The sequence below is a fragment of the Saccostrea echinata genome, unplaced genomic scaffold (assembly GCF_033153115.1).
Source record: "Saccostrea echinata isolate AGI-Se365-2 ecotype Australia unplaced genomic scaffold, CSIRO_AGI_Sech_v1 ptg000046l, whole genome shotgun sequence".
Classification (NCBI taxonomy): domain Eukaryota; kingdom Metazoa; phylum Mollusca; class Bivalvia; order Ostreida; family Ostreidae; genus Saccostrea; species Saccostrea echinata.
Window position 1 is genome coordinate 7,786,934 of NW_026889795.1, and position 14,834 is coordinate 7,801,767.

General features: G+C 33.2%; 1 protein-coding gene across 1 annotated transcript; it reads right to left on the reverse strand.

Annotated features, from left to right (window-relative positions):
- Positions 1-411: 411 nt before the first annotated feature.
- On the reverse strand, positions 412-13,482 carry LOC133202238 (uncharacterized). The gene is made up of 15 exons (XM_061338013.1): positions 13,227-13,482; positions 12,086-12,186; positions 11,473-11,618; positions 10,430-10,538; positions 9,625-9,734; positions 8,201-8,319; positions 5,298-5,428; positions 4,836-5,003; positions 4,316-4,443; positions 3,626-3,777; positions 3,441-3,511; positions 3,060-3,198; positions 1,353-1,634; positions 1,005-1,223; positions 412-903 (listed from the first exon to the last, which is right to left on the reverse strand). The coding sequence occupies exons 1-15, from the start codon at positions 13,363-13,365 to the stop codon at positions 659-661; spliced, it is 2,259 nt and encodes a 752-aa protein (XP_061193997.1). The 5' UTR covers positions 13,366-13,482; the 3' UTR covers positions 412-658.
- Positions 13,483-14,834: the final 1,352 nt, after the last annotated feature.

Consider the following 14,834-nt stretch of genomic DNA (forward strand, 5'->3'; position numbering starts at 1 on the left):
AATGAACCTTAACGATTGATTTTTTTTAAGTCTCGTCCCCCCCCCCCCAAAAGTAAATTTAAAATATTTTTTCCCCAAAAAATATTCAGTATATAAGGAGGTCTATTCTTAGATATAAATTGTTGCAATAACTGTGAAGGCTGATTTTCTTCTTATCGCACATCTGATGATTTAGAGATCCGTGTTTGCTCTGCTCCGTATTTGTATTGTTTGAATAGGCTTTTGAGCTCGAATACTGTTCCATTTCTCCATATTTCATTTACAAATATTGGGAACATATGTTTTGATGAAAAGTGTTAAACGTTTCTTTTAGAAAATATATTCGTTCCCGTTTTTAAACTTTGGGTAGCATAATAGAAGGATGGATATACGTGTATGTTCTTTCATTTCATTTATTACAAGACATTGATATATCTTCTAAAGGTCTTTAATCAAAATTACAGAAGTCCATGTTATATATCAATACAAAACTGAGCAAAACATTGAGAAAATTCTATAAATGTTCTATACTTTCTACTTATTTAAAGATATTACATGTAGAGGCAAGATTTAAAATATATCACTTTAGTTCTTCCAGATGATTTTTTTCCCTTTGCATCTCTACAGGAAGAAAATTTTCTTCAATACAATATCATTCATCTTAAGTTTTTGTTTGAGTTTATTTTGAATATTTAACACGCTGTTCACTTCCGATCTCAGTATAACCCCGGCGTCTGGAGGAAGAACCTGTCCAGTTACATTGTTTAATGACCAAAACCAGAGACAAGAGGAGGAACCCAAAGAGGAAAACCATCATAAACACCACCATAACGACATACGACGTGTAGTTTATGCTAAAGATGTGAGTATCATAGGATTCATCTTCATGTTCTTCGTGTCCTTTGGTGGTGATGTCAGATACAGCTGAAATTGAGATTAAAATAACGTAACTCTCATTTTCATTTCCTAGGTCGGAAAAATATCATCATTGATTGCGAATTTTCAAGAAATTAGAATCGAATTACCAGGCAGCTGTAAAAAATTGTCATCTTCTCTGTCAGATAGGGATTTTTTCTCTGATTGTGACTTTGAGGAGGATTTAGAATTGAATTCCGCTTTGAAATTCCAACATTTTGGAAAATGTGGGGGAGGTTTTGGCATCTCATGTGGCTCCCCAACCTGTATAACAACGTCCATCCCCAGGCTCATGTGGTCATCGAGATGGCAGTGCATGAACCAAAATCCTACAAATATTCTAAATATGACAGTGCTTAACCAAAATCGTTCAAAAGGTAATAATTATTTATATGCCAAAAAATCCAATTACATGAATCTATATTTAAGCAATGCAACCAAGTTGGAAAATAACATACCTGGGTTGTTTGTTTGTAGTCGAACAACAACATAGCCCCTAAAAGGCACCACCACCGTATCTTTGTGGGGCGGATCTACAATGTTTATATCTGGAATGTTACCATACTCCCAGCTAGAATTCCGCCATCTTGCTTTGCTGTAGTTATTGAAATATTCTATGTCTTGATTTTCCTTCTCAATTAGTCCTGTTGTCTTGTTGATAACTGGGAGCCCGTACTTTAGGACGTGGAAACGATTTCCATGGAGATGTATAGGGTGAGCGGATCCCCTGGTTACGTTAACTACAAGCACCATTCGAAAATCGCTAAAAATTTTGAGCAAAAACAATAGACTTCATTTTTTTTAAACAAATCAAATTGGAATATTATTTCTGGTTTTCTTACTCGTAGTTTTAGCTTAGAATATATTCTTATTTTTAAGAGAAAAGAAAATATTTCAGTTAATTAATGAACGGCACTGGGAATTAAAAGTGAATAGTAATAAGTCTTTTACAAAACAAATCAATTAAGTTTAAAAAAAAGTATATTAAAAAATAAATCAAGAGGCCCAGGGGCCACAACATTCACCTGAGTAATTATGGCCCTTCTGTCCTTCATCAGCAGATTCTTTCTTATATAATATATTCCGATATAAAACATTGATCAAATATTATGGCCACACTCTACCCAGGAGGTCATGCTTTGAAAAAAAATCAATTTAATCTACCAGAGGACTCTTCCATATGAATATGACTAATCATGCAAGGTTTTTCTGCTCTTGATAGAAAGATTTTGAAAGATTTGAAGATTTTTCCTTTGCATTCCTATGGAAAACATTGATTGCCCATTCTGACTCCACCTTATCCCCGGGGTCATGATTTGAACAAACTGGATCTACACTTCCTGCGGGTGCTTCCAAATATTTATGACTAATCAAGGCTTTGCTATTCCTAGGAAAAAAGATTTTTAAAGACTTCTACTATATATTCCTTGTGAAACACTGATCCCCCATTTCTGCCCCACCCTACACCAAGGGGCTATGATTTGAACATACTTTTACACTACCTAAGAATAATTCCATATGAATATGAATGATAATGAATTTGCTGTTCTTGTAGAAGAAGGTTTTTAAAAGATATTTTTATACAATCCTATATATAACTCTGATCGCCTGTTGTGGCTCCTACCTACCCTCGGGGCTAATAATTTTGCAAAAAAAATGAATATACACTGGCTGACGATGTTTCAGAATAAATATGACTAATAAGGACTTTGTTTCTCTTTAGAAGAAGAATTTTAAAGATCTTTCCAATATATTCCTATGCTAAACTTTGATCCCCTATCGTGGCCCCGCCCTATTCCTGGGAGTCATGTTTGAACAAATTGTAATCTACAGTATGTAATGTGGTTTTTCAGAATTTTTTTTATAAGCCACTGAATTCTTAATTACCTCTCTTTAAAAGAAGGCTTGAAACTTCCTGTGAATGCTTTTTTGCAAGTTTGATTGAAATTAGCCTGTGGTTCTGGAGAAGTCGAAAAAGTGAATAATTTACAGACCACAAATTACACACAGACAGAGGGACGCAGGACACTTACTGATCAGAAAGCTCACTTGAGCCTTCAGCTAAGGTGAGGTTCAAAGCAAAAAAAATATTCCTTCTAGTAGGCATGGCCATGGAAAACACATTTATTTAGATTAAGAAAAAACGGAATTGATAATTCTTCTACCCTCAGCCGTCAATACAAGCTGTGCTGTTTTCCACGCATCCAGCTTAACAACGTGAGTACAGCGGCAGTATACGCCACAGTTGTTCATGTGGTCGTTATTACATACAATGTTCCTGTCTTCTACAATATCTGGAAATACCTACAATAAACGGTTTACATTACTGAACTGGCAAGAAATTTAATTTGTCAGACTAAAAAATTATGCGTTTGAAAACTGCATTAGGGAAAGGTTTGTCGCCATTTTGTTTTCCCCTTATTCACCCACGTTGCCTTTGGGCGAAGTAAAATCGGATCCACTTGAAAATGGTAGATTTGTCTCTTCGTAATGTTTTTTTGGCGAAGCCAATTAAAAACAAAAGATTGAATATAATGAAAGCGTACCTGAAGGGGCATTGGTGGACTTTTGTAATGAATTGTGTTCACTGCCGGTCGACGACGCATCGAGTCAGTCCCTAAAAATTCGAATATTTTCAAAATAATGCTTCTGTAAATATGTCAAAAAATATATAATTTGAAAGAAATGTTTAATCTTCATTGTGAGATTTATTTTTAAACCAATACGTAACCTCTGAAATTAAAGTTCAGAAAGATCTCCTGAAAATTGTCACGTGAAGTGGGAACGTCTACAGGATTTGTATTACTATGTTGTGATGATGCCCTTAGATCCACCACAGATAGACATTTCGTGTATGGCTCCCTTTTAGCCATCGTTATAAGACTACAAATAAATGTTCATATCAATAGAATAATATAACTGTCCTTGAACATTGACTGATACAACGAGAACTCTTAATTATCTCAAATTATTTCACAATTTGCTTCATTTTTCATGGCGTCTTTTTAGTTCCAATATGGAAAGATAACTAGGAATTTGATAAAACTATATTTAACATAGTATAAATCTTGTCTATTTGTTCTGACGCTGCATTTGTCATTAAGCAGCGATATGAGGTTTAAAAGTGAGTGTCCTTATACGAAAGCATAACATAATAATAATAAAATAAATATGACGTTTTAAACAAATCAAACAGCTTGCTAGAACTAGAATTATATTTGAAAAATTTTGGGGGATTTTGTAGAGGAAAAAAACGGTTATCGTTTGAAAATAATTAACTTTCATGTGCATGATGAGATTTATCAAATGGTGGAAACTGTGATCGCACTTTAATAACACGATCATTTGTTGAGCATTGAAATCACCAAAATTATGTTCTACACTTGTACACTTTTTGTTGCGTGATGACGTCACAATATACCTCCAGTGACAATTGGTCATAACACAAGGTTCCCGCTCTGAGCATTCCCTCTCTTCTGTGTCAGGTAAATCATCTTCTGCTTCATTGTAATGAAGCTGTGCAAAGCTTACATTTGGTTTCACTGGATTCTGTCAAATAAAGATACATGCATCACCAAATACGATAAATACGATAAAAAAACAAAGCCAGACGTTAAAATTTATAAATATAGTGAGACAATTCGTACATTTTTGCCTCATTCATTTTTTACATTGATTTTAAAACATGGAAAAACGTCACGAAAAACAATCTCGCCCGTTCTAGCTAACAAGATCACTGTCCTATAAACTTTCGAACAGAAATTTCTATTTGTAAACAAAGATCAAGAGTGAGTACTTGGTGGAATTTCTTGAACACCCTCCCCCCCCCCCCGGTTTCATGTCTGCGTTCGTTGAAGGATCATTGCAACTTCGATATGTGACGTGCCAAGTAATGTCCTTTAAATCAATGAAATAAATAAAGTTTATAAACATTTACTTACATGATTGTAATCCATTACTTCTGTTGTTTCTACGCGTATCCAGTAGTTTCCAGGAGTGTTATTTGCGTATAAAATGACGTCATAGCTTTCTCCGGGGCTAATGAGGAGGAAATCGATGTAAATTGGGGCCAGGTCACCTCCATCTGTATCGGTCAGTAACAGTTTGTGCTGTAGATATTAAAATGCATGCTGTAAACTTTGATTACAGAAGTATTTTCAATAATAAATACATATTTATTTTTATGCAACCTTTAGGTTTAAAAATGTTCATGCAGGTTTAACTATATCATAACCTAAGATTAAATTATAGGAAGTAAAAAAAATCATACACAAAGGAAACAGTTTAAATATTTTAAAAGTTCTGTAAAATATGCATACTACAAAGATCATCAATGCATATTCTAAGGTGAAATAAATCTAACTGTTGTTTTTGCTTTGTTTTTTTTTTTTTTAAGAATTAACCTTATCAATGGAAATTTTGTATTCTCCTGTCATGCCCGAGTTAATGACTCGGAATCTGGTATAGCTGTTAGAGGCTACATTGAATATCTCCAGTGGTATCGCACGCTGTTGCTCTGAGCTGTCATCTGAAACTGAAAGTATATTATACTCTTATCAAAAGGGTTTTATAATAGGATTTCTCCTGTCCGTTTACAACAATAATAAACTACATCGTGTAAGCTAGTCATGATCAAATAGTATTGGCATGGAGGGTAATTCTTGGTACATTAGTACAAATTGTGTGGTTAACGCAAAATATTCCTATTGGTATTCTATGTATAAATAACCCCCAGTCGGTAGGTGGAGACTATTTTGCAATACCAGTCTTAGAATTTTTTTTTTTGTGCTTAGTAGAAATATAAATATAAAGACATTGGTACTCCACAAGTATATTTTTTCGCGTTTTAGGTGTGAATACGCCCACGCGTATAACAGTATTACAATATCAACATTACATGGAAATAAATACCATCTAAGGATTGCAATGCAGTGTATCCCTAGTCGAAGGATACTAACGAACAGTATTTCTTTGCTTATTAGCTTACAGTATCTAGTTTACCCGCTCAAAGGAGTTTTGTAAGGAATCCTAATATATTATCACGAAATTCATTTAATTTTATTATCTCATAAATATCTAACATATCACTGGATCGTATTTTGCCTGACACATTTTATATGAATTATTAGACATTCGATTTAATACTGCATTGGACTTCGTAATGCACCATTTACCTGATCAATACGCAATTGCAAGGCTCAGGGAAGGTATGCTTACTCCTCCTTGGCACTTGATCCCAAGTCTAGAATTTCACTGCGTCAGTATTTGGTGCTGTGCTTACAGGTTTGTCTTGTTTGTAAGGCATTTTAAAGATCCATATCTGTTCATTATCTTCATCTTTTTCATTCTATTTTTTTTAGTAACTCGTTTTCCCAGTCAGAGCATTATAGTTGGGTATTGTGATTTAGTATCACGATGTGTATTTAATTGTTTCTATACCTACAGTATTTCGTTTTCCCGTTCATCAAAGCATTATTATAAGGTACTGTCAAGTAATATCACGGTGTGTATTTAATCAGTTGATTCGATACGCAAGAGCATGCTCTACGTATGTACAATATCTAAAACGAGGTAAATTATTGACAAATAAGTTGATGAAACAAGAATATCAGCTGTCTCGTTTAAAGTCATCATTTCGTAAGTTCTATGGTCGATACAATGACCTTGTCAGCAAATACAATTTATCATTGAGTCAAATGCTGACTGACGTTTTTTATACTAATTGTTAGGCCATTATTTACACACTGAATTTCGACGGATTTTTCCGTTATTTCCCGATCATGACAAGGAGCACACGGCGGGTGTGACCGGTCGGCAGGGGATGCTCACTCCTCCATGGCACCTGATCCCACCTCTGATGTTTGGAGGTCCGTGTTTGCTCTGCTCCTATTTTGTATTGTATAATGGACTTTTGAGCTTGAATACTGTTCGTTATCTCCATATATTTCACTTACAATATTTCGTTTTCCGGTTCACCAAGGCATTATTATAAGGCATTGTCAAGTAATTTCTCGGTGTGTATTTAATTGTTTCTATACTTACAATATTTCATTTTCTCATTTACCAGGGCATTATTATAAGGCATTGTCAACTTACATCACCGTGTTAATTTTATTGTTTCTATACGTACAATATTTCGTTTTTCCAGTTAACCAGGGCCTTAAGCAGCTCTGTTTAGGCTGCATAAAGAGGGCGGAGCCTAATTTATACGGGAAAAGTTTACTGTGACATCACACAAATATAGCAATTCCTCGCAATAACAGAAAATGAAACAATTTGCGAATCTAAACTGCACAAGAGTAATGAACTACATCAAAACTTACCACTGCATTCATTTTTGTCGCTAGTTAAATCCCACACAGCAAGATATAAACAAGTCACTGATCGCAATGCACTTGTCGACATGACGTCATCATGGTAAAGTTTGACGGATCAAGTAATTTTTCACAGTGAAAAATGCATTTTATTATTAAAGAGAATATTATTTGAAAATCTTAGGTAGACCATTAATACAAATCTGAAACGTTTGTTTAGTGCCATTCTTTAAAAAATATCGAGAGAATGTGTTGAATTAATTCTACCGTGTTTTTGTCTACAGAGTGTGCATGTTTCATGCTGAGGTGCCTCATTAAATCACATTTTCGCAAGGGCATACACTTAATAGATCTTGACCATTTTTTGAATACACATAATGGACATATTCCTTAACTTGAAAGGTGCTGCTACTTCCCTGAAATCGATAGCATAACTTGATAAATACATAAAATACTTGGTTTCGACATTAGCAAGATAACTTGAAATTTAAACTAATAAAATGCGAATTCTATTTAAAGCAGCAGGACTTTCCATAAACTACAAGTTATGTAGAAAAAATCTATTACTTTAATTTTTAATTTTAACTAGGGTATGCCCTTGCGATATTGAAATTTGTTTGTGACCTACATACAGTACACATTACATGCATTTATCACGTGACTATCAAATAACGTGACCAAACCAAATTCAGTACAGAGCGGTGTATATAATGTTATTTCAAAGAATGTTAAAGTCATAAGATAATATAGTACCATTACAAAATTAAAATTCATTTTAAAAAGGTATGTATTTATGCACGTTTATATTCTGTTGATTTCTTCGAAGTACGCCTTAACAGTGCTGCGTATTATAAAGCCCTACCAAGAAATATCACGGTGTTTATTTCATTGTTTCTATTCTAACAATATTTTGTTTTCCGGTTCACCAGGGCATTTTTATAAGGCATTGTCAAGTAATTTCTCGGTGTGTATTACATTGTTTCTATACGTACAATATTTCGTTTTCCCGTTCACCAGGGCATTATTATAAGGCATCGTCAGACTGGATAGAGACCCGTCATAGGTAAGCTTCGTCTGGAGACACTCATCTGAATCCATATTCTTTACAAACCTTTTATTAAAATTTAAAGTAAGAATATTCTTAATGTTTAATTATGATCTAAAATGCAACACTATGGATAATTTTGTGTACCCTTTTATTTTTTATTTGTCAAGAATAGATGTCAATGTGTATATGATACATGTAAATGTACAAGATGTCATCGTGTAAATGATACATGTAAATGTACAAGATGTCATCGTGTATATGATACATGTAAATGTACAAGATGTCATTGTGTATAAAATACATGTAAATGTACAAGATGTCATCGTGTATATGATACATGTAAATGTACAAGATGTCATCGTGTATATGACACATGTAAATGCACAAGATGTCATCGTGTTTATGATACATGTAAATGTACAAGATGTCATCGTGTTTATGATACATGTAAATGTACAAGATGTCATCTTGTATATAATACATGTAAATGTACAAGATGTCATCGTGTATATGACACATGTAAATGTACAAGATGCCATTGTGTATATAATACATGTAAATGTACAAGATGTCATTGTGTATATGATACATGTAAATGTACAAGATGTCATCATGTATATGATACATGTAAATGTACAAGATGTCATCGTGTATATGATACATGTAAATGTACAAGATGTCATCGTGTAAATGATACATGTAAATGTACAAGATGTCATCGTGTATATGATACATGTAAATGTACAAGATGTCATCGTGTATATGATACATGTAAATGTACAAGATGTCATCGTGTATATGATACATGTAAATGTACAAGAATCATTAATAAATCAAGGTTTTCCGGGAAGCATAATGAAAAATTCAATTAGGAAAACTAGACCTTGTTAATCCATGGCTTTATTATTTTTTTATTATCTCCTTGCAGGTTTCTTCAATTTTACACAACAGAGATCAGAAGAAATACATGTATATTCTTCCTGTGGACAAACAATTAGACAAAACTTTGTTTTAGAGTATAAATTCTCTCTCTCTCTCTCTCTCTCTCTCTCTCTCTCTCTCTCTCTCTCTCTCTCTCTCTCTCTCTCTGAGATGTGATTACTTCGAAATCATGTGAAACATGTATAAGATAATTATACACACATTCAACCATCAAACTACTTACCCCCCTCTTTCATCGTCTGTCTTTCTCTCTCTCTCTCTGAGTTTTGGATTACTTCGAAATCATGTCATAATGGTATAATATATACCTTCATTCATCCATTTACCAATCCATCTACTTACCGCTGCTTCTTTCTCTCTCCGCCTCCTCTCTCCTCTCTCTCTCTCTCTCTCTCTCTCTCTCTCTCTCTCTCTCGCTCTACTTACGGTAACATATACCACTCCTGAAATTTTACTAGCTGGAGGTCACTCTCGGGGTATGTCCAGTCTTGTACCATGAATACAAAATCGTCATCAGCTTTGGGAACATCATTTCTCTGTGGAAGATATACACGTAGGGATACCAAGTTATTTGATTCTTTGGAGATAAGCTTTGCTTTCTTTATGATTTATATTATGTTGAAGAAATTGAGATCATACTATCTTATCAATTTAAATTATCTGAGGTTTTTTCATTACGTTATTAAGTTCGATTGGATTAAATGCCTGTTCTTCTCAGTAAATGGATTAAGTTGGATTGGTTAATTTGTTCAGATTGATTAGGTTACAAAGGTAAACTTGCTCTTGCAGTTGAATTAGGTTACATAGAATTTCCTCAGTACGTTTGAGCTAATGGGTGATTCTGTTCAGTAGGATTGGGCTATGTAGGTTTTGTGGATTTGTTCAGTTAAATTGGATTAGGTTACATAGGTGTATTTGTTCAGTTAGATTGGGCTGCAGACTTAAGGATCTTTTTTTGTTGTTGTTGTTTGGTTGGATTGGGCTACATAGGTGAATCTGTTCAGGTGAATTATGCGACATAGGTGAAATTGTTTAATTAGATTTGGCTATATTCATGATATTGGTGAAGTTGTTCAGTTGGATTTAGCTACATAAGTGCAGCTTGTTCAGTTGCATTAGGTTTCATAGCTTTGATTAAACTACATTAGTGTGTTTCTCCGTTGGATAATCAGAAAGATATATAGTACACTGTACTCAGTTGGGTTAGAATATTAGTAACTTAATTAATCACCTCATTTCCTTTCCGAGGAAGGACAATAAAAGCACCTGCAAGGCCCATCGACCTCATAACACCGTGGTGTGCATGATACCAGTGTGTTCCCTGAGGATTAGCTGTGAACCTTAAATAAATCAAACAATTCATATTCCATGTATTGCTCGTTAGTTAGTCATATTCTTCACGATATTAAAAAGAACATTCAAAATATGCATATTCAATTCGAAAGACGTCTCTAAAACACATAAAACATAAGTCCTTTGGTATAATGAAAGATAAGTTCTGAAATGTTCAACTTCATTCATTTGGAAGATATTATAAAGGTAAAGATAAAATAGCATCAGTATTTTTCTTTATGAAGAAGCTGAAGATAACAAACAAAATAATACTAACAACACGAACCTTTGAACATGGTGAACATGTTTATATGGGCCGCAATATATATAAAATTCATTTGTTATGTTGCGTACTAACGTACAATCTCCCAAAGGATCATGCAATAAATGTATGGCTGAAATACTTACACATAATTCAATAAAATAGCTTTTTTGTAATGTACTTAAACTCTCCAACGGGATCATGCAATGAATGTATGAATGACATCAACACATGTCGGTAAAATAGATTTGTGTATTACGTATTAAAACTCTCCCAAGAGATAAAGCAATAAATAAATGAATGAAATACTAATAAAAAGTTATATACTAAAACTCTCCCAAGTACTGTTTGTATGACTGAAATACTCACAAATAAGCTATGTACTAAAACTCTCCCAAGTAATATTTGTATGACTTAAAACTTACAAATAAGTTATGTACTAAATCTCTCCCACGGTATAACATAATGAATGTATGACTAAAACACTTACAAAAAAGTTATGTACTAGTCTAAAACCTTCCTAAGCAATGTTTGTATGACTGAAAAACTTACAAATAAGTTATTAACTAACACTCTCCCAAGCAATGTTTGTATGACTGAAAAACTTACACTTACAAATAAGTTATGTATAACTACTCTCCCATGGGGCCAAGCATTGAGTGTTTGACTGAGATACTTACAAATAAGTAAACATCTGCCCCGGAAGTATCGGGCATTGTGTAACCATGGAGACACCATCCATATAAACAGAACCGTTCTGGGACATACCATGCCAGTGAAAGGTCACAGCCTCGTTTGCAAGGTCATTGTAAACATGAATTTTTACCTGAGAACAAAATCTGACACATTTTCTACTTTCACAGGACATATTCCTTTCATCTTGTAATCACTTAAATATAAATTTTGTTCGACAAAATTTGTCTTCGTTGTGATTTAAAAAAAGATGAATTCATTTTTAAGTTTATAATTCAAAAGTGTTTCAAACAGCACAATATCAACGAATTAGAGTTTCCACAACCATCTAAGTTTAGATTTAGAAAATACCATCGTCAAGGAACCAAGAAAGGTACATGTGTAAATTTTGAAAATTAGAAATTTAAAATTTTTAGAAACTTTTAATTTTTATAATAGAATTTGCATATTCTGCTTTCACTTCAATATTGCTCAGTTCGAAGTGATATAAGCAATTGCTTGCAATAGTAAATTTTCTACTTTCTTTTTTTTTCCAATTTAGTCACCATCGGATTGAAGTTCTGGAATTACATCATCAAGAAATATAGCCTGTTTACTTACTCTTTGATTTTCATAAGCGGAAATCGTTGGTCCCGGAAACTGATTGTTGATGGCGAACATGAATCTGTAGTTGCCGTCAGCAGTTATTACTTCTTCCATTTCTAGCAATAAAACGATAGACATTAAGGAACATACACAACAAATTATAGTGTAGAGTTCTCTATGTTACAAACGATTATCATTAAGTAACATACCACAACGTATTATAGTGTAGAGTACTCTATGTTACAAATGATAATCATAAAGTAACATACCATAACGAATTATAATGTAGAGTACTCTATGTTACAAACATACCACAACGGATTATGTACAATACTCTATGTTACAAAACGATGTTGTTTATTAACATCAGTTCTCCATTAGGGTATACATGTATCAACTTTTCAAGAGTAATCTCTACACGTATAGCTCCCGCCACATACAATTTTGTAGTATTTATCTAAACATTATAACTGTGACCAAATGACGTTGACCTATCCAGAAAACCTTGAACAATATTTATGGCTGTTTATGTTGGACAGAAGCTTTTGATATTTCTATGATACCCTGTGTTTTATAACGAATGAAGAAAACAAGAGGATTAACAAAATAAGTACATTATATCATAGCATTGTTTGCAGGGGATGATGTTTAACAAGCATTCTATCATGGGAATTTTTTTCTTCTTTCAAATGGAAGCCCACTGCTACAACACAAACCATTGCATATTGAACATTACTTTTTACCCTCGCCAAGAGACATATTAGCGTAAAAAGGTAATTTGCTAATTTCCACATATTAAGGAAAAAATGATGCTTAATGCCTAAGGATTAAGATAAATATAGATTTTCAAAAATCATTAGTTGAAGAACCGAATGATATTCTTGGGTCCAAATTCGGAATACATATTTATTTTGCATAATACATCCCATATGAGTCAAGCAAAAGTTACATATATGACATAGAGTTACAATACACATTTTAAAATGGCTTTATAGCACAAGGTTAAATCATGTATTTTCTGATCCTGGAAGAGGGTTTTTTTTTTTTTTTTGGTTTTTATACTCGTCTCTTTTACATAGTTGGTCTGCAATTTTTAAAGAAGAAAATACTGTAGTAAATAATTTTGAACCAAACAATTTGTTATAGATGATCTTACCTTCAGAGGTAACCGGTTTTTCTTCACAAAGATGGGCCACCCCATGTTCAGCGTCTGAGGTTTTTTTCATGAAAGTCCCATTTCTGAGGAAAACTGGGTTCCCTTCGTCGATCGTCCAGTTATAGGCTACCATGGTCATAATGTAATTAACACGTAGGATAAAGGTACATTCCTCGGCGGAATCCGGACAACTGGGTGTCACATCATGTTTAAAAGCAGACTCAACTCCAGCGATTATAATAAATAGGTGAAACGTATTTAGAAACTTTTTACAGACAAGCATCTTAGCATTATCCTACAATCGTAGTGTGATGATTGTGCTGAGAAACTGACTCCTTTTATCGACAGTATCAAAGCAAATGAGCTTTTGATATAACGAATTAATGTGTTTTGTACATGAATAGAGTGCAAAGATATCAGTGAGTGTAAATTCAATTAAACAATAAGGTTCATTCTTAAATATACATTTATATTATAATTAGCCGGATTTTATACTCCCTTTTACTATAATACCTCAATTGTTTTCATTCACGTTCTCAATTCATACATACATACATTTAACTTCCCACTTTTGTTAAGTTTTATAACAAATATGGACTCTGCATCATTTGGAGGTCAAATATTTTTTTTCTATAATATGTAGAATATTCTAAGTGCAAATTGTTCATTTTAGGAACATTAAACTGTCGATTAAATGTATATTTAAAAGTGTGTCACATTCTTTTTATGCTGGTTTATGTTGCCACAAAAGCTAAGTCTCTCTGTCTAACTTCGACCTCTGTAACCAATTACTACGTGATTTTTTGATCGTTCTCTTCTTTGTTTTGTAATGTTTTCGTCAATAATTATTACTTTAGTTGTCAATAATTTTAATTCATAGTAATTTGATACAAAATGTGTAAATAAAATTCATACAATTCATTCAGTGTAGACTGAACTGAGAAATCAAAGTGAATTTTTATCTTTAGTTTTAAGAAAGTTTAAATATGTATACTGTTTAAAAACATTATTTCTATCAAACTTCAAGTGCCTAGACAACAATTAATTCTTAATTTTTATACGCCTATCTTGTTATTCTTTATTCGTTATTCCTAAAATTAAACAGTAGTTTATGTTACATCTTAACATTTCTGCAGAAGTCTAGAAGCCGTATTTCAAAATTAAATAAGAAAAAAATGTCAGCGAAATGAACAATTGTAACCTAGGATTCTCAATACTTACAATGATAAATTTATTAAGGATTTATTAGGTAGAATTATTATTCTTTAAATTATAGCTCTCTTTATTATAGTTTTTTTCTTTATTATAGTTATGGAAAATAAAGCATATTGCACTGTTAAATGCTGACTAAGTAAATCAGTTAAAAATTAGATCTTTTCTTGTCATTAAGGAAGTCAAATAACAAATGAAAGTTCAGCAATAGTAAGTTAAGCCTTTCCTGCTTTTCCGGTGAGCTATGCTGTGCGTCATTTTCTTGTCGGCCCCTACTTGCCTGTATTCTATTTACCCTTGTCCTGTATCAAATTTCCCTTTACGTGTTCACACTGCCCTTGTTTTACCTGTATTCTATCTATCCTTGTCCTGTATTAAATTTCTCTTTACGTGTTC